At 42.7% G+C, this 24,533-nt stretch overlaps 1 protein-coding gene across 4 annotated transcripts in view; it reads right to left on the bottom strand.

Annotated features, from left to right (window-relative positions):
* The window catches only part of WDTC1 (WD and tetratricopeptide repeats 1), a 72,135-nt gene extending 48,625 nt beyond the window's left edge, over window positions 1–23,510 (bottom strand). Inside the window, exons 1-3 of one of the 4 annotated variants that reach the window (XM_059135347.1) lie at window positions 23,149–23,510; window positions 1,885–2,033; window positions 364–447 (exon numbers count right to left, since the gene is read on the bottom strand). In XM_059135347.1, the coding sequence (XP_058991330.1) occupies window positions 364–447; window positions 1,885–1,932 (132 nt within the window). In that variant the 5' untranslated portion in view covers window positions 1,933–2,033; window positions 23,149–23,510. Of the gene's footprint in view, window positions 1–363; window positions 448–1,884; window positions 2,034–23,148 lie in introns of those variants that run through there. The other 3 variants (XM_059135346.1, XM_059135345.1, XM_059135348.1) reach the window with 3 other exon arrangements.
* Window positions 23,511–24,533: the final 1,023 nt, after the last annotated feature.

Below are 24,533 nucleotides of genomic sequence, written 5' to 3'. Positions count from 1 at the left end.
AAGCGTGTGTGTGTGTGTAAGTTAAAACACTGTGTAGACTCTAACTTCTTTTGCAAAGGTAGAATAATTATTGTCCAAGCCAATAGTAAAAACAGTGGCACACATTTCAACAATCTTTTTCCAAGCACACAGCAAATAATATATGATCAAGAAACAACTTCTGCATGATCATACCAATCACTAACCTTGATTCACCTGCCTATTTTTACCTGCCTAATAAAACTGTTGGAAAGGAGAGGTAACCATCAGGTGTGACCTGCAGAGAAAAATTTTTTTATGCCTTGAATAATGCAGAGTGTTCTCTACAGACAGAAAATGGGAGACCCAGCCATCTGCATCTAGTATGCAAACTGGATTTCTTACCTGTAGCTCTGCTTCCAGGCCCAGCCGCCTGATAAAGGGGTCAGTGACATGGTAGTGCCGCTCAAAGCTCAGGGCACCCCGCTCCTGGGGGACAGATACAAACTCACAGTTTCATTAATTTAATCCAACATGATTTCCCATGTACCTATTATGTACCCAGCACTGTGCTGGGCACCATAGGATCTACAAAAGTAACAAGAAATTGGTCTGCAGGAGTCTGCACTATACTTGGGTAAGGGTTAGAGAATAATAATAAAAGAGTATAAAATTAAGCACAAAGTTGTGCTGTTGGGTTACAAAAAAAGAAGGAGGAGGAGGAGGAGGAGGAAAAGAAAAAATGAAAAAAAAAACTGAAAACAACAAATAGGGAGTTTGCATTGTTAGGATGGAGTGGGTGGGTACCATCTTTAGGACACATATTGTGGGGTATATTCATAGGAAAAAAAATAACTTCATCGTCTCTTCAATTCTGATTCTGTGCCTCTAGGAAATGGTCCTTGCCCTTGAGGGCCATCCAGTCCAATGAAATTACAAAAAAACCCACAAATGGACAAAGCCTCCAAAGGATTCAGGGATGCAGGGGAAAAAATACATGAAACAGATTGATGTGCACCAAGTACACAGCTCATGTAGAGGCATATACTCAATCCTTTTAGATGATGATCACAGCATATGCTGCATGCCACTGACTTTTTAAAGATTTTTAATTAAAAAATTTTTTTAGCACTTAACCTTTACGAAGAACTTTCAGATTTCATTCTCTATGATCTGCCCAAAGGCAGACATTATTATCATTTAACAACAGAAAACAAAAGGAAGTAAAATGACTCAAGTCTTATAAGTAATTAGGGTCTTAAGCTCCTGATCCCAGCTTGGGGTTCTTACTACAGAAGCACATCAAGCCTTGATGGAAACTCTTCCATTAAATCTCTGTGGTCTTTAAAAAAAAAAAAAATCAATCAATCCATCAATCAATCAATCCCTGTGCTCCTAACAAAGCCTGGGCTATCCTGCTAAATGAACTTGACTGCCTGGTCATTCATTCATCTCACAGAATGTACCAACTGCATAGCTCAGGTGCAGGAGACCCTTAAAGAAAAGAAGAGTTTAAGCTGAACTAGGACTAAGACTCTTCCAGGTTCTGTTTTGTGCACAACTCGGCAGCTAGAACAACATGAAGATGCCGTATTTTCTCCTGCTGTAGCGCCCCCCACAAAAACCTACATATGCACACACAGTTGTGTATGCACATGCACAACACACAGATGGCTCCCTTCCCTCACCAACTTTCATTAATTTCAGCAGCCCAGGTACAAAGCACTAGGACAAAGGAGTCTCCATGAGTTCCATGTTCGTGGGCAAAAGAAGATGGGAGTCAAGAGACCCTGATTCTAGTCCTGGGTCTGCCACTAAGTAGCTGTGTGACTTCAGGCAAGTCAAGGTCTTCAGACCTCAGCTTCTTCCCCAGTCTGTTAGGAAGAAAGAACCTCATGCTCTTGTACAAAGGTCTAAGGTGCTTACCTTGATCTGCCTACGGATGAGGTCTCTAGTTATGTTGACTTTTGCCATCTTCTCTTAATGGAATTCAACAGCAGGAAGCTATAGAAGGATCTTCAGGACCCTTGAGCATTCCAGCCAAGCCCAGGTCCACAAGATACACATTTAATTACCTGGGGGGAAAAAAAACCATCAAACCTTAAGGGATGGAATAGGGTGGCTTCAGGGCCCTAGTTCTATCCCCTGAAACAGTTCCAACAGCCTACTTAGTGAACTGGCTATTGCCTATGATTTATAACACAGTGAGTTGGCCCTGCTACAGAGTGCTGAAGAGCCTTTGGAAGATGAAAAGGGTGGGAAAGGGGAAACAATGAATCTGAGCCACAGGAAGCAACAAACACTGAAGAGGTCACGTATGCTTCACCAGAAAATGGAGGGCTGGATAGAAGTACGAAGGAAGATGGGAGCATATCCTGAAAATAAGACTAAGACATGTAGCAAGAAAGATGTCAAGTTTCACTTGCTCAGTATGCATCTGTGGCAACCAGTCTTTTAATTATACTTTGAACCCTCGACCCTCATCTTGGCTCTCCCCAAAACTAAATCAGTATCACAGACAACACTAAACCCTCTAATAGATTCACAAAACCCTCTAAGGTGGACAGGAAAGGTAAAGGTGATCATGTCTAAGATTCAATGTGATAAAGAAATCCCTCTTCAATATCCTGGTAGGTAGGCTTTCAGTCTCACCTCTTGAAGCAAAGTACTCCTTTGTTATAAACTCTGATGGTTAGAAAAACCTACTAATTTTATTTATTAGAACTTATCAGTAGAAAATGCAAAATACAAGAAACACAAAACTTCTATACCCAAGCATATTCATCAAAGATTTTGTTTTATTTTATTTTTTTAAGTTGGCTCCATGCCCAATGTGGGGCTCAAACTCAGGACCCTGAGATCAAGAATTACATGTTCTACCCATCACAGATTTTCTAAAAATAAAAAAATTAAAAGGACCCAAATTTCCAATGATAGAGTAATGGCTAAACAATGCATAGTCATTTGATATTAAGCAGAATTAGAAATGCTACTTATTAAAAAAATGCTACGCTACTTATGAAGGAAAAATTCTTACATCACACCAAATGTTTATATGATAACATGATGCTTTTTTAATAAATACTACTACCAAAACTGTGTTTTAAAAAGGAAATACAGGGGTGTCTGGGTGGCTCAGTGGGTTAGGTCTCTGCCTTTGGCTCAGGTCATGATCTCAGGGTCCTGGGATCGAGCCCACATCGGGCTCTCTGCTTGGCAGGGAGCCTGCTTCCCCTCTCTCTATGCCTGCCTCTCTGCCTACTTGTGATCTCTGTCAAATAAATAAATAAAATATTTTTTAAAAAATAAAATAAAAAATTAAAAAGGAAATATATAAATGGGGCACCTGGGTGCCTCAGTTGGTTAAGTGTCTGCCTTCAGCTCAGGTCATGAATTCAGGATTGAGCCTTGCAAAGGGCTCCCTCCAGCAGGGAGCCTGTTTCTCCCTCTCCACTGCTTGTGTTCTCTTGCATTCTCTCTCTCACAAATAATATAAATAAATAAAAATAAAATCTTTAAAAAATAAAAAAGGAAATATAACAACAGCCATCTTTTTTTTTTTTTTTTTAAAGATTTTATTTATTTATTTGTCAGAAGAGAGGAGCGAGAGTGAGCACAGGCAGAGTGGCAGGCAGAGGCAGAGGAAGAAGCAGGCTCCCTGCCAAGCAAGGAGCCCGATGTGGGACTCGATCCCAGGACAATGGGATCGTGACCTGAGCTGAAGGTAGTGGCTTAACCAACTGAGCCACCCAGGCGTCCCAACAACAGCCATCTTTGAATAGTAGTGTGACTGATTTTTTTCCTTCTGCTTTGTGATATTTTCAATTCTCTTCTATAAAATCACATTAATATTGAAATCAGAAAAAAAAAAAAGAAGAAGAAGAAAAAAAAAAGGAATGCTAGAGCCAAAAAACCCCACTAGGCTTTGAAAGAAAGTTCTGCTTCCTGTCATTTCCAACTTTTGGTCCTGGTTCCACCACTGAAGCTACACAGGAAGTTTAGTCTTTCTTCCCCAGTATGGCTGGGATGATGGCTTTCAGGGCCAAGCCTCTCTGCCAACCCCCTAAGCCAGTAGGATTCCCAAGACCACTTCTCGATCTCCTGGCCCGGGTTTTCCATCAGTGGCACCCCTATAGATTCCTAGCACACCCTCCTGAAATCATCTCTCCACCTGATCTGTAAGCAGACTCCTTCTTTTCCTTTGATATTTAATCACAAAAGAACTCTATATAAACACTTTGCTATTGCAGATTTTTTTCTAGCATTAGGCACACAGTAGGACAATAAAAATCCTGCTACCTGATTAGATGTTCCCATTCAGCCCAAGTTCTTTGGGGTTTATGCAAATACATCAAAATGATATCTTTTGGGATCATAAGCTCTTAAAAGGGCAAAAGCCTTTCCCATAATGTGGGAGACATCTAGCATTGCATCTTAGTGAGCATCACCAGGGAGATATGTAAGTCACTGGCACTGTTTAGGATCACAAAACATGTAACCATGAAAAACACCTAAGGATGCCAACTGGGAACAGCTATAGTTTCATGAAAACTTTCCTAGGGGTCTCAGGCCACCAAATTAAAAATGTGAATTTGGACAAACTGGCATACACTAATGCTGGCCTGCAATTATGTTTATGGCTCTGCTTTGTGATATAATGGTCAACCTCCTCCCCACCCCAAAAATACGCAACAGTAATTTCCGTCACAATCACCAAGAACACAGGGTGAGATTTATTGTAAGAGAAAGAACACTAAAGTCAGTGAGAATATCTGGTAATACTAAGTAGGTGGCCTTGGTCAAATCTCAGGCTCTCCACATAGGCGCTCACTGCTGTGTCTCACAGGCACACACTGAAGGGGCCACATATGCCTCACCAGAAAAAGGCCCATATGCTTCACCCCCAACACCTTTTTTCTTGGAAGACTAAAAAGGTCAAATGATATAATGCAGGTAATGTTGTTTTTTATTTAATGTTATTTTTAAAAGAATATAAATACTATGGTCAACTAATCTTCAACAAAGCAGAAAAGAATATCCATAAAAAAAGACAGTCTCTTCAACAAATGTTGTTGAGAAAACTAGACAACCACATGCATAAGAATGAAACTAGACCATTTCCTTAAATCATACACAAAAACAGACTCAAAACGGATGAAAGACCTAAATGTGAGACAGGAATCCATCAAAATCCTAGAGGACAACACAACCAGCAACCTCTGTAACCTCAGCCACAGCAAATTCTTGCTAGACACATCTCCATAGGGCAAGGGAAACAAAGGCAAAAACGAACTATTGGGACTTCATCAAGATCAACTTTTGCACAGCCAAGGAAACAGTCAACAAAACCAAAAGACAACCAGCAGAATGGGAGAAGATATTTGCAGATGACATATCAGAGAAAAGGCTAGTATCCAAAATCTATAAAGAATTTACCAAACTCAACACCCAAAGAACAAATAATCCAGTCACAACAGGGCAGAAGACATGAACATACATTACTCCAAAGAAGACATCCAAATGGCCAACAGACACATGAAAAAATACTCAACATCACTTGGCATCAGGGAAATACAAACCAAAGTCACAATCAGATACAACCTCACACCAGTCAGAATGGCTAAAACTAACAAGTTAGGAAACAACAGATGTTGGTGAGGATGCAGAGAAAAGGGAGCCCTGCTACACTGTTGGGAATGCAAGCTTGTGCAGCCACTCTGGAAAATAGTAGAGGTACCTCAAAAAGTTGAAGGTAGAGCTACAATATGACCCAGGAATTGCACTACTGGGTATCTATCCCAAAGGCACAAATGTAGTGACGCAAAGGGGCACCTGCACCCCAATGTTTATAGCAGCAATGTCCATAACACCCCATCTATGGAAAGAGTCCAGATGCCCATTGACAAATGAAAGGATCAAGAAGATGTGGTGTATATACACATAATGGAATATTATGCAGCCATAAAAAGGAAATCCTGCCATTTCAACAACATGGATGGAACTAGAGGGTATTATGCTAAGCAAAATAAGTCAATTAGAGAAAAGCAATTATTGTATGCTCTCAATGATATGTGGAATTCAAGAAACAAGGCAAAGGATCATAGGGAAAGAAATGAAAAAATGAAACAAGATGAAACCAGAGAGGGAGACAAACCACGAGAGACTCTTAATCTCAGGAAACAAACTGAAGATTGCTGGAGGACAGAAGGGTGGAGGGATGGGGTCACTGGGTGATGGACACTGGGGAGGGCACGTGTTGTAATGAGCACTGGGTATTATATAAGACTGATGAATCACAGACCTGTACCACTGAAACAAATAATATATTATATGTTAATTAATTGAATTTTTTTTTAAAGATTTTATTTATTTATTTGTCAGAGAGAGAGAGGGAGAGAGAGCGAGCACAGGCAGACAGAATGGCAGCAGAGGCAGAGGGAGAAGCAGGCTCCCCGCCGAGCAAGGGGCCCGATGCGGGACTCGATCCCAGGACTCCGGGACCATGACCCGAGCCGAAGGCAGCTGCCCAACCAACTGAGCCACCCAGGCCTTCCCTAATTAATTGAATTTAAGTGAAAAAGAATATAAGTACTTTTATCTCCTAAGAAATAGTAAGTTGCCAAATGTACATTTACTATGTACCAGAACTGTGCTAATGGCTTTATATATTTATTCATTCTTCGGCTCATAAATGAGCACAAGAAGCTTCTCCTGTATGCCAGGTAGTATTCCAGGCCCAGGGGATTCAGCAGTGAACAAAAGTTCCTTAAATTTCATGGTACTAACATTCTAGGAGGAGGGGACAGATAATAAACAATAATACAAATACAGTAAGAATATATCCAGTAGGGAAAAGTGCTGTGATGAAAACAGAAAAAGTTGATATTAAAGTGATTGATGGGTTACTTTTAGATGTGAGGTTAAAGAAGATGAAGTACATATTTGTGGAGTTTTCTAGCTGCTCAGCATTTGAAACCTTTCCATAAGTTGGGAGTCTCCCACCCAGTAGTCTGGCAGAGGACAGAATGCCTCCCACTATGAGGTGGGAACGGCAGAGACTAAGATTCTCTGAGGTCCCTTACAGCTAGAGTGCGTGCATATGGCCCAGGCTGTTCCAACCCGACACATCAGCCCCAGACCTTTACTGGGATCTGGTATCAGAGAATCAGAGGACCAGAGGGAGGGAGTTCATGCTGGCAGCAAGGTGTGGCTATAGTAGCCAGTAAAGCCCAGTCAGCTGGTGGTAATGGTGTAAGCTGTGTAAATGTCAGCAGTGACCTCATGGTTTGGTTCTGTGAATGATTTTGGCTAAAAGTCCTGGTTGCTACCCAACTTCCCTTGTTCTATCTAGCTCATTCTTCAAACCTGGCTTTGTGGCCTTCCTTGATATTTTGTGAGTTTCCCTTATAACCTTTCAAAAATCAGCCAGAGTTGGTTTCTGTTGCTTACACCTACAAATCCCTCCTGATAACAGAGGAGCCCTCAGATGACAATCAAGCTGAAACACGAATGACAGGAAGTCACAAAGGACTTGGGGAGGTTGCTTCTGAGGAGAGAGAACCACCACTGTTAAGGGGAAGATTGGTTCAAAAAGCTTGTATGGTGGATGTTATTACTATCATCATCTTACAGAAAAGGAAACAGAGTCATGACATGAAACAATTTTCACAATGTCACATAGGTAATAAGTGAAGCTGGGGCAGGGACTCAAACCAGAGCTGTATGTACACTCTTAACCACTTTGTATATGAGAATAAATTATTAGGGTACATAATTTCCTAGAGTAATGATCACTATGAATCAACTAAGTTGTTCCTACTCATTCATTAATTGGCCTAAATTATTAACCTGGTTTGTACCAAGTACCAGGTACTGGACTAGACATGGGGGAATACTGACTGGGATCAAAGACACAGCACCTAAGAAATCAGAGAATCAAAGGCAATGGACTTTAGCTAAGATAGGTACATACTTAGAGAAACTAAAAGGAACAAAAAAAGTGAAAAAGCAGAGAAAATAGACAAATATAAAAAACCCTCACTACAAGTCAGGTAAATGGTAAAATGGAAAGTAGGATTTAATACAGTATCAGACTGGTAGGCAGAGGTTTAAAAATCAAAATATCAAATTTAATACAACTACTGCTCAGTATTTTGGTGAACATTTCTGTTCCCATCCTGAGAAGAAATGGTAGCACACCAGCACAGTTCATTCTAGCGCACAGCCCATCTCCCCTCTTTCAGGCAACATGGATTCAGTGCCTTCCACAAACTTTTTTAGGCAGGCAAGCATAACTGGAAACCCTTCTAAGTAAAGACTTACTTAAAAGGTTTACATTAGGTGGGAAATACCCCCAAATCTATAGGGGGCATAATCAGTTTCATACTTTGATTAAAAAATCTCTCAAACACAAATATTCAAATCAATAAAGGAACAGTTATTTGAATATGAGGAGATTTAATCACAGTCAAATTTTAAAAGCATTATTTTAAAGCGTGTTCTGGAATTGTCAATTCTATAGAACAAAGAGAATTCACAGATATGGAACGACATGATGGAGACATTTGGAATTGAAGAAAGGAAGTCATATATTTATGATTAAACACTAGAAAAGACTATATTGAGGGGATTTCTATCTCTGGTGCAGTATGCAAATTATATGTTCAGTTCTGCTGAGATGCAAAAGACTGAAATAAGTGACTTCAAGAATCCATAAGATAACATTTCAATGCCTATTATGTCAGCACCACACTTGACTTTGAAAAAACAGCAAAGCAGCAGCCAAACACAGACCCTTCTCTTCAAGAGCACTTCATATAGTTGTCATGAATTGAATATATCAATAGCACCAAGGCTACTGTGACCATTAATACCGTAGATAGACTGAAAAAGGCTAATTTAACCGAAGGACCAAAATGAATAGCTAGGACAGTAAATTCAAAAGGAACAATAGGAATAATAAATTAAATCTTATTTATACTCATTTATTCATACATCTTAGAAGAAAGCACAAAAATGACAGGAGGGGAGGGCGCCTGGGTGGCTCAGAGGGTTAAGCCTCTGCCTTCGGCTCAGGTCATGATCCCAGGGTCCTGGGATCGAGTCCCGCATCGGGCTCTCTGCTCGGCAGCGAGCCTGCTTCCTCCTCTCTCTCTCTCTGCCTGCCTCTCTGCCTGCTTGTGATCTCTGTCTGTCAAATAAATAAATAAAATCTTTAAAAAAAAAAAAAATGACAGGAGGGGAAACAAACTAAACATAAGGCAGGAGGGGCACCTGGGTGGCTTAGTCATTAAGCATTTGCCTTCGGCTCAGGTCTTGATCCCAGGGTGCTGGGATCGAGCTCCGCATTGGGCTCCCTGCTAGGCAGGAAGCCTACTTCTCCCTCTCCCACTCCCCCTATTTGTGTCCCTGCTCTCACTGTCTGTGTCAAATAAATAAATAAAATCTTAAAAAATAAATAAATAAACATGGCAGGAGAGCAAGAAAGGAGACATGTAAATCACCAGCAAAAAAAAACTAGGACAGTAACAGACCACAAGCAACTTTATATGTGTATTCTTCATTCTAAGACTAGCACAGTGAACTGAGTATACCTTTATGTTCACCCTTAAAGCTCTAATGACACTGAAGGCTAATTTGCAGAACATGAAAGCTCAATAAAAAATCTCTCTAGCTAAAGTACAAAGGTTTAGGAATGGCATCTGCTGTCATTGAGGATACTGGAGGCTGGCTCTAGTTGACACTCAATAAAAGGAGGAAGAAGGAAGCTAGTTTCTGGGAATATGAAAAACATAAAAATGACTAAAAGGCACAGAGGAAAACATATGACATAATGTTACAAAGAAAATATGAGCAGCCATGCGCAAGATACTCCTCCCTAAAGGTATTCTACTCTTTGAGCCTAAAATGCGTAGCATGTCACCACCTAACGCTATCCGTTCTACAAACTTTTAACTCAGGCTATTGGGGGGGGGGGGGTGCCTGGGTGGCTCAGTCGGTTAAAGCCTCTGCCTACAGCTCTGGTCATGATCTCAGAGTCCTGAGATCGAGCCCCACATTGGGCTCTCTGCTCAGCAGGGAGTCTGCTTCCCTTCCACTCTCTCTGCCTACTTATGATCTCTATCAGTCAAATAAATAAAATCTTAAAAAAAAAAAACAAAAACAAAACCCTAAAACTCAGGCTATTTGGAACTTTTCTTCCATAGGCAGACCTCTATATTATAAAGGAGGCTAGTAAGAAAATTCATTTAACAGCTCAATTTGGAGGAATTAATCTCCTTCATAATGCAAAGGGTATCAGTAATATAATAGCCCAAGGTTAACAAGCCTTAGAACAAAGTACACCTGGCAAAGATTACTCACCTGGAACCAATGATTGAATAGTAATTTCCAAAATAAACATGAGGAACCACCCATTTCAGGTGTGCCACAGTCCTTGGTTGGGCTCTAGTTAATGTAGCAGAAAGGGAAGCAGATTTAAAATACTTAGGCACTTGGGCCTGAAGTCCAGCCCCCTTGTTGTACCAATTAGTACCCACTTAGGCAAGTTACTCAACCTTTCTGAGTTTCAAGTTCCTCATGTGTAATATGGGGATGCTCATCGACTTCAACTGGTTGTTGTGAGGAATAAAAGTGATCAAATATATATGAAGGTACAAAATAGTGCCTGGATTACAGTAGGTGCTCAACAGACATTATCAGCCAAATCTGAACTCCAGTAAGACTTAGCTCCTGATCTATGCGCAGTGCCATGGTTACATTTCTCCCTTACTTCCTTCCCTACCAGAGCGACAAAGCTGACATTGGGGATTCCGTTGTAGGGTGGTGGGGCACACAAAGTGGGATGACTTTCTCACTTCTGCTGAAGGAACTCCATACAACTCCATACCAGAAGGGTTATACAGGATTATTCATAATAGCTAAAAAGCAGAAACCCAAATGCTCATCAACTGATGAATGGACTAACAAAATGTGATGTAGCTATACAATGGAATGTTATCTGGCCATAAGAAGCAGTGAAGTGCTGATACGTGTTACAATATGGGTGAACCTTGAAGACATTATGCTAAGTGAAAGAAGGCCATGAGCTGAGCCGTATACAGGTTTCTCCAGCTATCCAAAAGTAAAGCATTCCTATGAAATCTATCCTAAGCTGCAATGACATAAAGTGAAGAAGCAGTTACCACTAGTTTATATGGAAAGTTTTTGAGCTTTCCCCGACCCCCCAAAAAAACCTCTCTTGGGCTTTTCCACTATCATCTTGCTAACGGATAAAAAAAAACAAAACACTAAATGAAGATAAAGCACAGAGGCTCAGAGTTCAAAGCTATGGTGGCTTGATGTGGAGTGTAGTTCCCAGGGGAGAAGCTGGGAGGTGCCATCCTCGATTCTCAGGGTGTGCGCTGCCTCTGTAATGGGCTCACGGCAAAACAAATGACGAAGTATCTGATTTTCACCCTTTTCATAAAAGCAAAAATCCTCTTCATATTTCCTTCGGTTAGCGAGAAAAAGGTGCTAAACGTAGGTCTTTCATAAAAGTGAAGTGGCATAATGTGAACTTTCAAGAATCAAGGGATGCCTATAATTCCATTTACGTGCAAGGCCCAGAATAGGCAAATCTACAGAAATAGAAGATTTGTGGTTCCTTGGGGTTGGGGGGATGGGGTTTAGAGTAGTAATAGCTAAAGGATATTTATTTCCTTTTTTTTTTTTTTTTTTAAATTTGAGTGAAACTCACATAATAAAAATTAACCATTTTAAAGTGTACAATTCAGGGCGCCTGGGTGGCTCAGTGGGTTAAGCCACTTCCTTCAGCTCAGGTCATGATCTCAAGGTCCTGGGATGGAGTCCCACATCGGGCTCTCTGCTCAGCGGGGAGCCTGCTTCCCTCTCTCTCTCTCTCTGCCTGCCTCTCCATCTACTTGTGATCTCTCTCTGTCAAATGAATAAATAAAATCTTTAAAAAAAAATAAAGTGTACAATTCAGTGGCATTTAGTACACTCACAGTGTTATGCAACCATCACTTCTAGGTAGTTCCAAGACATTTCCATCGCACCAAAAGAAAATCATACTTATTAAGTAGTCAGTCCCTCTTCCATCCTCCCCCTCATATCTGGCAACCACCAATTAACTTTCCACATCTATGAATTTACCTATCCTATATAATTTTATATAGGATTTTAAATACAATTTTAATATAAATTTATATATGATAGATATAAAATTATATTTCATATAAATAAAATCCTACAATATGTGGCCTTTTGTGACTGGCTTCTTTCACTTATGAAATATTTTGAGGTCCATTACTCTAGCACGTTATCAGTACTTTGTTCCTTTCTATGGCTGAATACTATTCCATTGCACTGCTATTATCACATAGTGTTTATCCATTCATCTGCTGGCTGTTGTTAATAGTGCTGCTATGAACATTTGTATATATTATCTGTTTGACTACCTGCTTTCAATTCTTTTGTATATATACCTTGGACTGGAATTCCCGAGTCATATGGTAATGCTACATTTAACTTTTTTTTTTTTTAATATTTTATTTATTTATTTGACAGACAGAGATCACAAGTAAGCAGAGAGGCAGGCAGAGAAAGAGAGAGAGAGAGAGGAGAAAGCAGGCTCCCTGCCGAACAGAGAGCCCGATGTGGGGCTCGATCCCAGAACCCTGGGACCATGACCTGAGCTGAAGGCAGAGACTTTAACCCACTGAGCCACCCAGGCGCCCCTACATTTAACTTTTTTGAGGAATGGCCAAACTGATTTCCATAGTGGCTGCACCATTTTACAATTTCACCAGCAATGTACAAGATTCCAATTTATCCACATCCTTAACACACTTTTTAAAAAAGATTTTATTTATTTGACAGAGATAGCACAAGCAAGGGGAACAGCAGGCAGAGGGAGAGGGAGAAGCAGGCTCCCCACTGAGCAGGGACCCTGATGCCGGCTTGATTCCAGGACCCTGGGATCATGACCTGAGCCCAAAGCAGAGACTTAATGACCAAGCCACCCAGATGCCCCAAAGTTATTATATTTTTAAAAAGGAACTACTGATACAGCTAACAATATAGGTGAATCTCACATATTCTGAGCAAGCAAGATATAAAAAAGTACATACCAGGGGTGCCTGGGTGTCTGGGTGCTCAGTTGGTTCTGACTCTTGATTTTGACTCAGGTTGTGATCTCAGGGTTGTGACACTGAGCCCCTCTCGGGCTCTGTGCTCAGCATGGAGCCTGCTTGTCCCTCTCCCTCTGCTCCTCCCCAGCTCACTCTCTCTCTAATAAATAAATAAAATATTTTTAAAAAGTACATATTATATGATTCCATTTACTGTTGACCTTTGAACAACACAAGTTTGAACTATGTGCATCCAGTTATATGTGGATTATTTTCAATAAATACAGTATAGTACGGTAAGTGTATGATTTTCTTAATAAAATTTTATTTTCTCTACTTTATTATAAGAATACAGTTTATAATCCTTAATACAAAACATGTGTCAATTGTTATCAGTAAGGCTTCCAGTCAATAGAAGGCTATTAGTAGCTAAGTTTTGATGAAGTCAAAAGTTATATGTGAATTTCTGACTACATGGAGGGGCACAGGGTTGGTACTCCTAACCCCCACACTGTTCAAGAGTCAACTATATATAAAGTTTTAGAATAGGCAAAAATATAGTTTAAAAAAAAAGTGTTGCTTGGGTGCATGGAGATCGACAAGGAAAGGACACCTGAGATTTTCTAGAGTGACAGAAAGGTTCTACATAGTGGTGAGAGTTATGGTCACATGAGTATTGGGGAGATGGGTTACATGAGTATATCCCTTTGTCAAAACTGCACAATCAAGATTAGCAAATTTTAATATTTGTAAATTTTACTTAAAAAAATAGAATGGAGGGGTAGCTGGGTGCCTCAGTGGGTTAAAGCCTCTGCCTTCGGCTCAGGTCATGGTCTCAGGGTCCTGGGATCGAGCCCCACATCGGGCTCTCTGCTCGCCAGGGAACCTTCTTCCTCCCCTCTCTCATTGCCTGCCTCTCCGCCTACTTGTGATCTCTGTCTGTCAAATAAATAAATAGAATCTTTAAAAAAAAAAATAGAATGGAAGTGGGAAGCAGAGGAGGTACAGATAAGAATGGCAGAATTTTGACTGTTGTTGAAATAGGATAACAGATATATGGGAGTTCAATATTCTGTTTACTTCGTATATATTTGAAATTCTCTCTAATAAAGTTCTTTTAAAAAATATTTATTTTTGAGAGAGTGCGTGAGCAGGAGGCACAGAGGGAGAGAGGGAGAGAGAATCTCAAGCAAACTCCATGCTGAGTGTGGAGTCTGATGCAGGGTTTGATCTCATGACTCTGAGGTCATGGCTTGAGCCCAAACCAAGACTCAGACACTTAAACAACTGTGCCATGTCAGTGCCCTTCTAATAAAGTCCTTTAAAAAATCTTTCTTATTGCAGAGTCATTCAAAACATGGAAGACTGATTAATGGAAGACTGATTAATGAAACACAAAACCAGATTTAAGGAAATCAAATTTAAGACATACCTACAGCTATCTTAGCCCTGGAGGGGAAAAAAAAAACCTAGAAGTGTACGTATCTACAATGTTATAACAAGGATATGTATAAAAAATGGGCCAGTGGTCTTCTCTCTGGTAAGACAACAGGTGATATACACATATATAAATGTATTTTTTTCTGTTCCTCTGTACTTTCCAAGTATTCTGTTGTGAACATTAATTGTTTTTATAATAATACAGAAACAGCCCTTAGGAACCTGCTTCAAACTGAAAGAAATGAGTCTGAATCTGGTTCTACTATATACTAGGTTGTATGAGCTTGGGTAAAATTATTTACGTTTAAGCTCCTGGGGTTTTTTTGTTTGTTTGTTAATCGTTTTACCTGTCATGTAGGTATACATAGTAATTTTTACCTCACAGGGTTATTGGGAACATTAATGAGATAATGCATTACAAAACACTTAGTACAATACCTGGCATGTGGTAAGCACTCAAGAAAGACTGGCTATTTTTCATCTGTTACATGAAGGTAACAACAGCACCTACCTCAGAGATGCTGTGAGGATTATACAGGATAACTGGCACACTGTAAATACTTAATAAGTATGACAATAAGGAAAAAGTGTTTAAGAAAAGCTTCCTCTCTGGGTGCCTGGGTGGCTCAGTCAGGTAAGTGTCCGACTTTCGCTTTCGGGTCAGGTCATGATCTCAGGGTCTCGAGATCAAATCCCATCCTGGGTTCCCCACTGAGCACAGAGCCTGCTTACGATTCTCTCTACCTCTCCCTCTTCCCCCCGACCCCTCCCCTCTTTCCCTCTCAAAAGAAAGAAAAGGAGGGAGGGAGGGAGGAAAAGAGGAAGGAAGAAAGAAGGAAGGAAAGAGCCTCCTCTTAAAAAGTTAAATATGTTTTCATTTTTTTAGGTTATACCTAGGAGTGGAATTTCTAGGTCATATAGTAACTATAAGTCTACACAAAAACTCATAAATCAATGTTCACAGCCCTAAAGTAGAAACAACCCAAATGTCTACCAATGGTAAATGTCCATAAATGGGTAAGTAAAATGTGATATAGCCATATAATCGAGTATTAATCAGCTGTAAAAAGGAATGAAACAATGATTCATGCTGCAACAGGGATGAAACCTAAGAATATTATTTGAGGGCGCCTGGGTGGCTCAGTGGGTTAAGCCGCTGCCTTTGGCTCGGGTCATGATCTCAGGGTCCTGGGATCGAGTCCCGCATCAGGCTCTCTGCTCAGCGGGGAGCCTGCTTCCTCCTCTCTCTCTCTCTCTGCCTGCCTCTCTGCCTACTTGTGATCTCTCTCTGTCAAATAAATAAAAAAATCTTTAAAAAAAAAAAAAAGAATATTATTTGAAACAAGCCAGTCACAAAAGGCCACATATTTTATGAATCCATTTATATTAAACGTCAAGAATAGCAAAAGCTGGGGCACCTGGGTGGCTTAGTCGTTAAGCATCTGTCTTCGGCTCAGGTCATGATCCCAGGGTCCTGGGATCGAGCCCTATGTTGGGCTCCCTGCTCCATACTGGGAAGCCTGCTTCTCCCTCCCCCACTTCACTGCTTGTGTTCCCTCTCTAGCTGGGTCTCTGTCAAATAAATAAGTAAAATCTTAAAAAAAAAAAAAAAGAATAGCAAAAGCTACAGGGACAGGAAGTATACTGCTGGTTCCTTGGAATTGAGGAAGAAGATGGGAGTGACTGCAGTGGTTGTGATAGCTAAAGAATATGGGTTTCTTTGGGGCATGATGAAAATGTTCTGGAATTAGATAGAGGTGAAGGATGCACAACTTTGTGGTATATTAAAAAGGGCAGAACTGTATACATTAAAAGGGTAAACGTTATAGCACATGAATTATACCTCAATAAGAGATCAAGTCCCCAAACCCTTTTCTTTTCTCTGCCTCAAAATCAGAACTTGGGAAAATTCAGTTCTCACCCTTTTCTTCGCCTATCTCCTGCCCTGAGTTGTAATTATTTTTGTGGGGTTTCTCTTCTTTAAAAGACTAAAAGAATCCTGAGGGCTAGCTCTTCATCTGATTAATCTACTGACCCTCCTAGGTCTCCAAGGACTGATGCGGGCTTAGCAGACACCAGTAAGTACTTGCTGAATGAATGATAGCATGACGATCTTGTGTACATACAGTGCTATATACCTATCAGAGTGCTGATCATTTCATTTATGCTTTTACCTTGAACTTCACAACAATCCTGTGAGGAAGCTAGGAAGCTATTATCATCCCTTTTAACAAGGGAGAACTGAAGCACAGTGCTATGTGGTACTGAGGAATAAGCACTGGACCAGGATTTAGGATCTTGTGCTCCAGGCAGGGGCTCTGCCTCTAACTGGCTGAAAAACCCTGTATGAGGCGTCTCACTTTCTCAGACTGTTTCCCCATCTGTAAAATGAGAGGCAGACTCTGAGATGAGCTACAAAACTTCTTCCAATGCCTCTACCCCATGATTCTAAGAACACACTCCTAGGAGCAGTAGAGTGGAGATGGAACCCCAGTCATCTGTATTCTTTTTTCTCTGAACATGCAGCCTCTCACTGTGGAGAGATGCCCCCAACCAGAGTGACCACTGGCCCCCTTTCAACATTCTGAATTACGCAAAAGATGTATGCAAGTTTCATTTCACTCTATTTGCAGTGGTCTACCTATTGGAGCAATCCTATAGAAGAGAAATACACTTCCAAAGGATAAAGGTCATTGCAAGTAGCATAATAAAATAAAGAGTTGGGCACTGGAGTCCAACAGACCTATGGTTCAAATCCTAGTTCTGGCACCTATTTTCTGTGTGGTCGCATTTCTAAACCTCAGCTTCCTAATCTGCAAAACAAGGACGATAATGCCTACTTTCAGAGAGTGAAGAGCTATACACGTAAAATACCTGATACCAAGCCTGGTAAAAATATTTAGGGAACATTCAAAGCATTTCTTTCTTTTTTTAATGAACCGCTTTTTTTTTTTTTTTTTTAGATTTTATTTATTTATTTGACAGAGAGATAGAGAGCACAAGTAAGCAGAGTGGCAGGCAGAAGGTGAAGAGAGAAGCAGGATCTCTGCTCATCAGGAAGCCCGATGTGGGGCTTAATCCCAGGACCCCGGAATCATGACCCGAGCTGAAGGAAGCTGCCTAACCAACTGAGCCACCCAGGTGCCCCTTCAAAGCATTTCTTTCTTTCTTTTTTAAAGATTTTATTTATTTATTTGACAAAAAGAGAGGTCACAAGTAGGCAGAGAGGCAGGCAGAGAGTGAGAGGGAAGCAGGCTTCCTGCTGAGCAGAGAGCCTGATGTTGGGCTCTATTCCAGGACCCTGGGATCATGACCTGAGCTGAAGGCAGAGAATTAACCCACTGAGCCACCCAGGTGCCCCCTTCAAAGCATTTCTTAAGGATGTGAGGGCGATCTGGCTGCAACATCTGTCACCCCGTTGATCGCCAGGGTTGATTTGGCTGATCTGGCTGGCTAGGCGGGTGTCCCCTTCCTCCCTCACCACTCCATGTGTGTCCCTCCCGAAGCTGCCCGCTCGGTGGAAGGGGATGACTTTCCCCGACAGAGGAGAGGACCATTCTTCCGTCAAGGGTATACGATTAGCTGCGCTCCCCTGCTAGAACCTCCAAACAAGCTCTCAAAGCATTTCTTAGTGTTCTGACAGATTGCTCGTAAACCTATGAGGCAGGTACTATTATTATCCCCACATTTCAGATGAAAGCTCTGAGGTGGAGAGAAGTTAGTTTGCCTAAAGTTATAGTTTTTAAATGGAGAATCAAACTAGATAGTTTAATTCTAAGACCCAGGTCACTGACAACTAAAAAATAGTTACTACTTTTAATCAGATCATGTGCAAGCAGTTACCTCAAAGAAGCTCTTAGCATTCCTTAGGGTTAAGCTAAGGAATCAAAATCACCTTGACTCTGCCAGTGTCAAAACATAAAAAGTTCCTGGTGTATTTCAGGGTCATGGACTAAGCTGGCACAAGGAGAGCATCTGGGAAAGGTTTGGTTGGCAGGATAGGCCCATCAACAAAGCACCTTTGGAAAAGTTCTTTGCCATCTTCGAGGCTCCTGGCTCAAACGACTCCTTATGGGGTTGGCTAAAGCTTTCTCTGTGAAGTCTATCTTAAGAAATGTTTCACTTTGTGGGAAACTCTGGATGAAAACTCACCTCTATGGCTTCTCTACATTCGTGCTTTGTGAAATTTTTTTCTTGATGTTTTTAGAACAATGCTTTTCAGTGATTACAGCTAATTTATCTGCTTTTTCCTAGGGCCACAATTACCTTAAGGTAGTGAAAGGGAACAGGTAGACAAAGGGAGCATACTTTGAAAATGCTGTCCTCTCTTACTGTATATATGAGCATCTGAAGTCTTGGATTTTTCCTTTAACTTGCATCTTTCCAAATTTTGGCATGATTCAACGTACCTCTCATAGGGAAGTCTTTGAAGTTTCACCCTGTAACTTTCTTTCTAGCAGAGAAGTTAAGGAAAACTAAGCCAATCAGTGTGGAAATGCTTCCTTTCCAACTCAGCTGCAGTTGTGTTACATCCAGATGTCTGACTCAAGAAGGAAATCAGGCAGGCCACCGGTACCCAAATATTCAGGGCTCAACTGAGGGCTCAAGTTGAAACTCCAAGACCAGAAATGCCTGACTCCCATTCTAAGAAAGGCTCTCTAAAGGTATATGGGAAAGCACAGTCTTGTGCTTTCTGAAAATAGAATCGGGGGGTTATGAACAAGGATAAAATTCTGCCAACGTCCTGAGAGCCCCTGGATAGCTACCTGGGTAACGTCTGATCCTGCTCTGCCCCATTCCCCAAGAAAATGGGGTTAATACCTCCCCAGATGGCTACAGGAAGGATTAAGGGTTATTATTCTTGGCATCCAGCTCTATCACAGCTCTGGCAATTGTGACCTTGTTCATTTTAAAATAAGACATTAAATATAAAAATGCAAACAGTGATCCCTGAATCTGACTCTATAGTAGGGTGAGGAATTTTTTTCCACAAGACCTCTGACACTGCCTCCTATACTCCAACCTACTGGCTGAACCTTCCTCTTACTCAAACCTCAAGTTTTTAAGGTATTAGTCACTAATGCCACAAAGCCCTTCAAGGAGTCAGCAGCTATTACAAATAGTACACAGAGCAAACCCCAGAATTCTCAGGGTGTCACCCTAAAGAAACAAAATGGTACCCTTTTACCACAAACCCAGGGTCTCAAGGGCAATCAGTGAGGTCTAGCAAAAAGTGTATATTAACAACAGTTAGTACTCATAAAACCACTACAAGGAAGGTACTGTCACAAATCTCATTTCACATATGAGGAAACTAAAGCTCAGAGAGGACACATGATTTACCCTACGTTACACAGCTAAGAAAGTACAAAGGTTCAAATATCAGTCCTACTTCTAGCTGTGTCACCTAACAGGTTAGTTTTTTTTTTTTTTTTAACTTTCTGGAACCTCAGTTTCCTCATTTGTAAAGTGGGGGTAATGAGGGACGCCTGGGTGGTTCAGTTGGTTAAGTACCTGCCTTCAGCTCAGGTCATGAGTCTATAAAGTCCTGGGATCGAGTCCTGCATCGGGTTCCTTGCTCCGTGGGGAGGCTACTGCTCCCCCTGCCTACTGCCCTCCCTGCTTGTGCTTTCTCCCTGACAAATAAACTAATAAAGTGGGGATAATGATAGTTCCTTCATAGGGATCTAAGGATTAAATGAAATATCGTAGAAAAAGTATCTAACAAGTGCCTGGCACACAGTAAGTATGAAATACGAGTTAGTTCTTTTACAGATCAATATGGCAGGAGTTTGACATTTCCATGTAATAACAGGGTTTAAAATACTGAATAACTAATTAGTCTAGTTACCTACATAAGTATGAACTCCTCTACCAAATCCTTTATAAGAAGTGGAAAAGCCTCTGCTTGAATACCTACAATGACAAGTAACTCATTCCCTCACAGGGTGGTCGATTTTGCTTTTAGAAAGCCAAATTTTCTCCTACCAAGCCAACGTCTCCTCTTTTGGAATTTCTATCCCTTGATCCTAGTGCTGCTTTCCAGAATCACACAGAGAAAGTCCAGTTCTCTTTCTACATAACAGTTCTTCAAATACTTGAAGGCAGGTTTTGTGTTCTCCCAAGCTGTTAGCATTGGTCCTTTCAGATCTTCAAGCATCAGAGCCTCAAAGGAGGCAGGCCCTGGTTGGAATTCTAAACATTTCCTATATTTGCTGTGTGACCTTAAGAAAGTTATTTAACCTCTCTGTACCTGTATCTTCATATGTATAATAGGGAAAATGATCTTTGCCTCACAGGCAGTTATGAGGGCTAAATTAGATAAAGTAAAACACTAACTAGCACACATCCCAACATATACCAGGCGCTCAATATATTTCAGTTACTTCTTAGAATGTATTCTAATTAGTAAATATCTCTCAAAGCTAGACACAATTAAATGTAACACCAAGGAATTGGTTTCTGATGGAAAATACCAGGGCCTGTGTTTTTGTAGCCAAGGAGTTACGTGAGTACCTCTGCAATGGTGGCCCAAAGATGCAGTGGAATCCAGAAAGGTAAGGATAAAAGAAGAAAGGAATCAGGACCATTCAATCAGAGACCCCCAAAAAAGCTAAGTATCACCATATTACATGTTGTTTATGATTCCCTCTTTAAGAACCAGGAATGCACATGTGGGCCACACTCCCTAATTCAAAAAGGAGTGAAGAAAATAATGAGAAAATAATTTAAAAATTGTTGAAGTCATAGTTCTGGGTCTTTGCAGCAGCTGGCCCCTCAAAGTCCAAAGATGTTTAGCAGAGGGCTTTAAAATCTTCAGTTGTATCCTTCCAGGTCCCGAAGTCTAGGTGTGTGAAAAAACCCTAATTTGATGTCCCATGAGTCACTACTGACTTCCTTCCAGCTAGAAAATTTGTCAGCTGCATGACAACTCTAAAAATCCCCAAGTGGCAAATCGCCAATGTTAATACCATCACCATAATCACTACACATATTCTCTTCCTTTCAGTAACTCCAAGAGAAGGAGTCTTAGGCAGAAATACGGATTGTTGTTCTGTTATTCTTCAGAATTGACCCAAAATTGTAGACTGCTTCTACAAATTGACAGGTGGCTTGAACATAAGTGTCCCCAAATAGGTCAAAATACCCCAGTATTAAAGCAGCAGGATCACAAACTATGGCAGAAAATGTTTCTCCGTCTGCCAATGAAATACAACAACCTGCACTGGAAATCCACTGTTAAGTCTCAACATTGTCAGCCCAATTGAGCCTTTCTAGTTACTCCCTGGTCTACGCTAGAGGATCCAGTTATTATACTCAGCAGACAAGATTCTTCAATCCAGAAACAGCCATAAATAGTTCCTTCACTTCAAGAAGACTCTAGCCACTTAGGAGGGGCTGTAAGGTACAGAAAGGCTTCGTTCAGATCACTGGACATACCTGTGCCCTAGGCAGAGATTTCATAACGTCTTTGAGTCTGGAGGTGTCCTCTGAATAGTTTCTTCTGAAAACTGTTTCAGGCTTTGTTAAAAGGGAACACTTAACTGCCACTTTACCCTGATCATCTACCTCATCCTTGGGAAGAATGGGGAAGTTACAGACACCCTGTCAGGTTTCTAAACTCATAAACTTAAGAAGAAAACTTTAAAGTTTCTCTACCACTACCTCAGGAAGTTCTAAAAAAAAAAAAAAAAAAAAAAATCACAGAAGAAAAGAACTTTGAGGAAAATAGTCAAATTAGGCAGTCAGACTTTAGTCATAAGTCCTGATACCTCTTTTCTAGAGTCCCTGGTGGTACACCTACAGAGGAAAGGCAGAGGTCACTAAGCAAAGTCAATCTGGCTGGCAAGGAGTGGGGGCGTCCCACTGCAGCTTTCAGTGACAAGACTTGGTACCTGATGGTTCACAGTTTCTCTCCTATTCTACACTTCCTATTTCCCTTTTAAGTGGGTTACTGAAAACCCCTTTCCCAAGTAAAGGCCCTCTGTAAGGGCGTTACAGTCGCCTGGTGGAAACACCTTAGGAGTTCTGCTTAGTGCCAGGATGGGACACTGAAGGCATCTGCGGCTGCAAGAAGCCTGGCCACGGACGGACGGACACACACACACACACTCACTCACTCACTCACAGAGAAAGAGAGCGGGAGAGAGAGAGACAGAGACAGAGCGCGAGAGCAAGCGAGACAGAGCGAGAGCAGGAGAGCAGGAAACTAAGAGAGCAGGTCAGGTCAACGTAGCCCTCCCGGCATTTCCACCTGCCCCCTTCTTCCTGAGACCGGCGCCAGATCAGATGTCAAACAAAAACTCCGCAAAAAAAGTCCCGTGATGGGATGACTTCCACCTCTCCCTTGGCAAAGCCCCCTGGACTCCCAAAGCCTCCCCCACCACCCACGTCCCGGCCGGCCCTCCATCCCCACCCCGCCCCCGGCCCACTCTGCCCTTCGCCCCTGCGAGGCCTGCCCCCTCTCGGGACACCCCGGAGCCCCGAGGCTGGCGGCCTCAGGGCCCCCGGGCCGGCAAGGCTGCGGCCGGCCCAGAGCGGGTGGCCCGTGTGCCGGGACTGCGGGAGCCGATTCTCGCTTCGGCGCCCGGCAAGGGCAGGGGGCGGTGGCTACCAGTACCTGTCAGGCCTCTTCCCAGGACCAGCGGCGGCGCAACTTCAGGAGCCCATGTCCGTCCGGGGGGCCCGGCCCCTCTCCCGGGAGGGGGGGGCGCGGATCCCGGGGAGGGGGCTGGGGGGCCCGGGCAGCTCTAGCCCCTTCCCATGCTCCCCGCCCGGCGCCTGGCCGGGGCCGGACAGCGCCTCCGCCCGCCCCTGCGCACCGCCTCACACCCGCGCTCACACACACTCACACTCCCTCGCGCGCTCTCACACACGCACTCCCCTCCCTCCTCCTCCTCTGTTTATCTCCTCCAGCTGTCTGGGGACCCAGGAGAAGCCCAGCACCGCGCCTGCGCCACGCAGTCTCCGCCTCCGCCCCGCGCCTCACAGCCGGCGGCTACGCTACGGAGAGAGCGTCTGGCGGTTTCCAGAATGGCTAGCCGGGCCCCTCCCCCGCCCCGCGCGCCCGGTCAACGTCTGCTGCCGGCGGTGCCTACTAACCTGCTAGTGGGGGAGCCCCGCACCGCCGCGACCAATCCACTCCTGCGCTCGCCAGACCCGCAGCCAGTGGGCAGGCGGGAAAGCCGGGCTAAGCCCCAGGGCATCCTGGGAATCGTAGTTTTTCCCCGTCGAAGAGCTCCTGCCCAGTGGGCTCACCCCGCCCAGTTGCCATTAGTTACCCTGACGCACCTCCCACCCCACATCCAGGGAAAATGGTCCCTCACGTTGCTTCTGGGACACCCCTAACACTCACCCATTGCCCCTCAGAGCCCGACACAGTCTCCTGAGAGCCTCACCAAGACTTCCTGAGAGCCCGTGAACTGGGAGACTTTTCAGGCTGGGGCCCCAATGCCCCCAATCCCCCAGAGCCCAGCTTCCTCTTACTCTTTCCTGCCCTGGGGGGCTGCTGAGTGGCACATTCCTCACTCTTGCTCCTGGGCCTGAAGAAAGAGGATAAAACGTAATCAGTCCTACAACCGAGTGGCTTGGAGGGGAGCCAACCACACACTACGGAAACCCTCAGGCTGACCAAAAGAGACAGAGATGAGGTCCTTCTGAGACTAACTGGTGGAGGCACTACTGTTCCCCCCTCTAAGGAAGAGGCAGTTCCAGCCTAGTGGAGTGCCACATCTGCTAGAAGAGGCACTGTCCTAAGGAAGTGCTCAAGGTGACAAGGGAGGCATCAGGTGTAACTTCTGAAAGCAGAGACCAGGCCCCACCCATGAGGCGCCTCAGGTCAGAAAAAGGAAAAATTGTCATCATTTTCTGAGAATGGAAACTTCGCACTCACCCATTGGGTGGGTGCCATTTGTCAGATAACAGTAATTCTCTCTTATTTAGTATTTACCATGTCCCCACTGTATTGAGTACAATTTCTTAGATACTCCTACTCTTGCGGTGTTT

This window comes from Mustela lutreola, chromosome 10 (assembly GCF_030435805.1).
Source record: "Mustela lutreola isolate mMusLut2 chromosome 10, mMusLut2.pri, whole genome shotgun sequence".
In the NCBI taxonomy this organism is placed as follows: domain Eukaryota; kingdom Metazoa; phylum Chordata; class Mammalia; order Carnivora; family Mustelidae; genus Mustela; species Mustela lutreola.
Note: the sequence above shows the minus strand (reverse complement) of the source record. Positions and strands in the feature narration are given on the sequence as shown.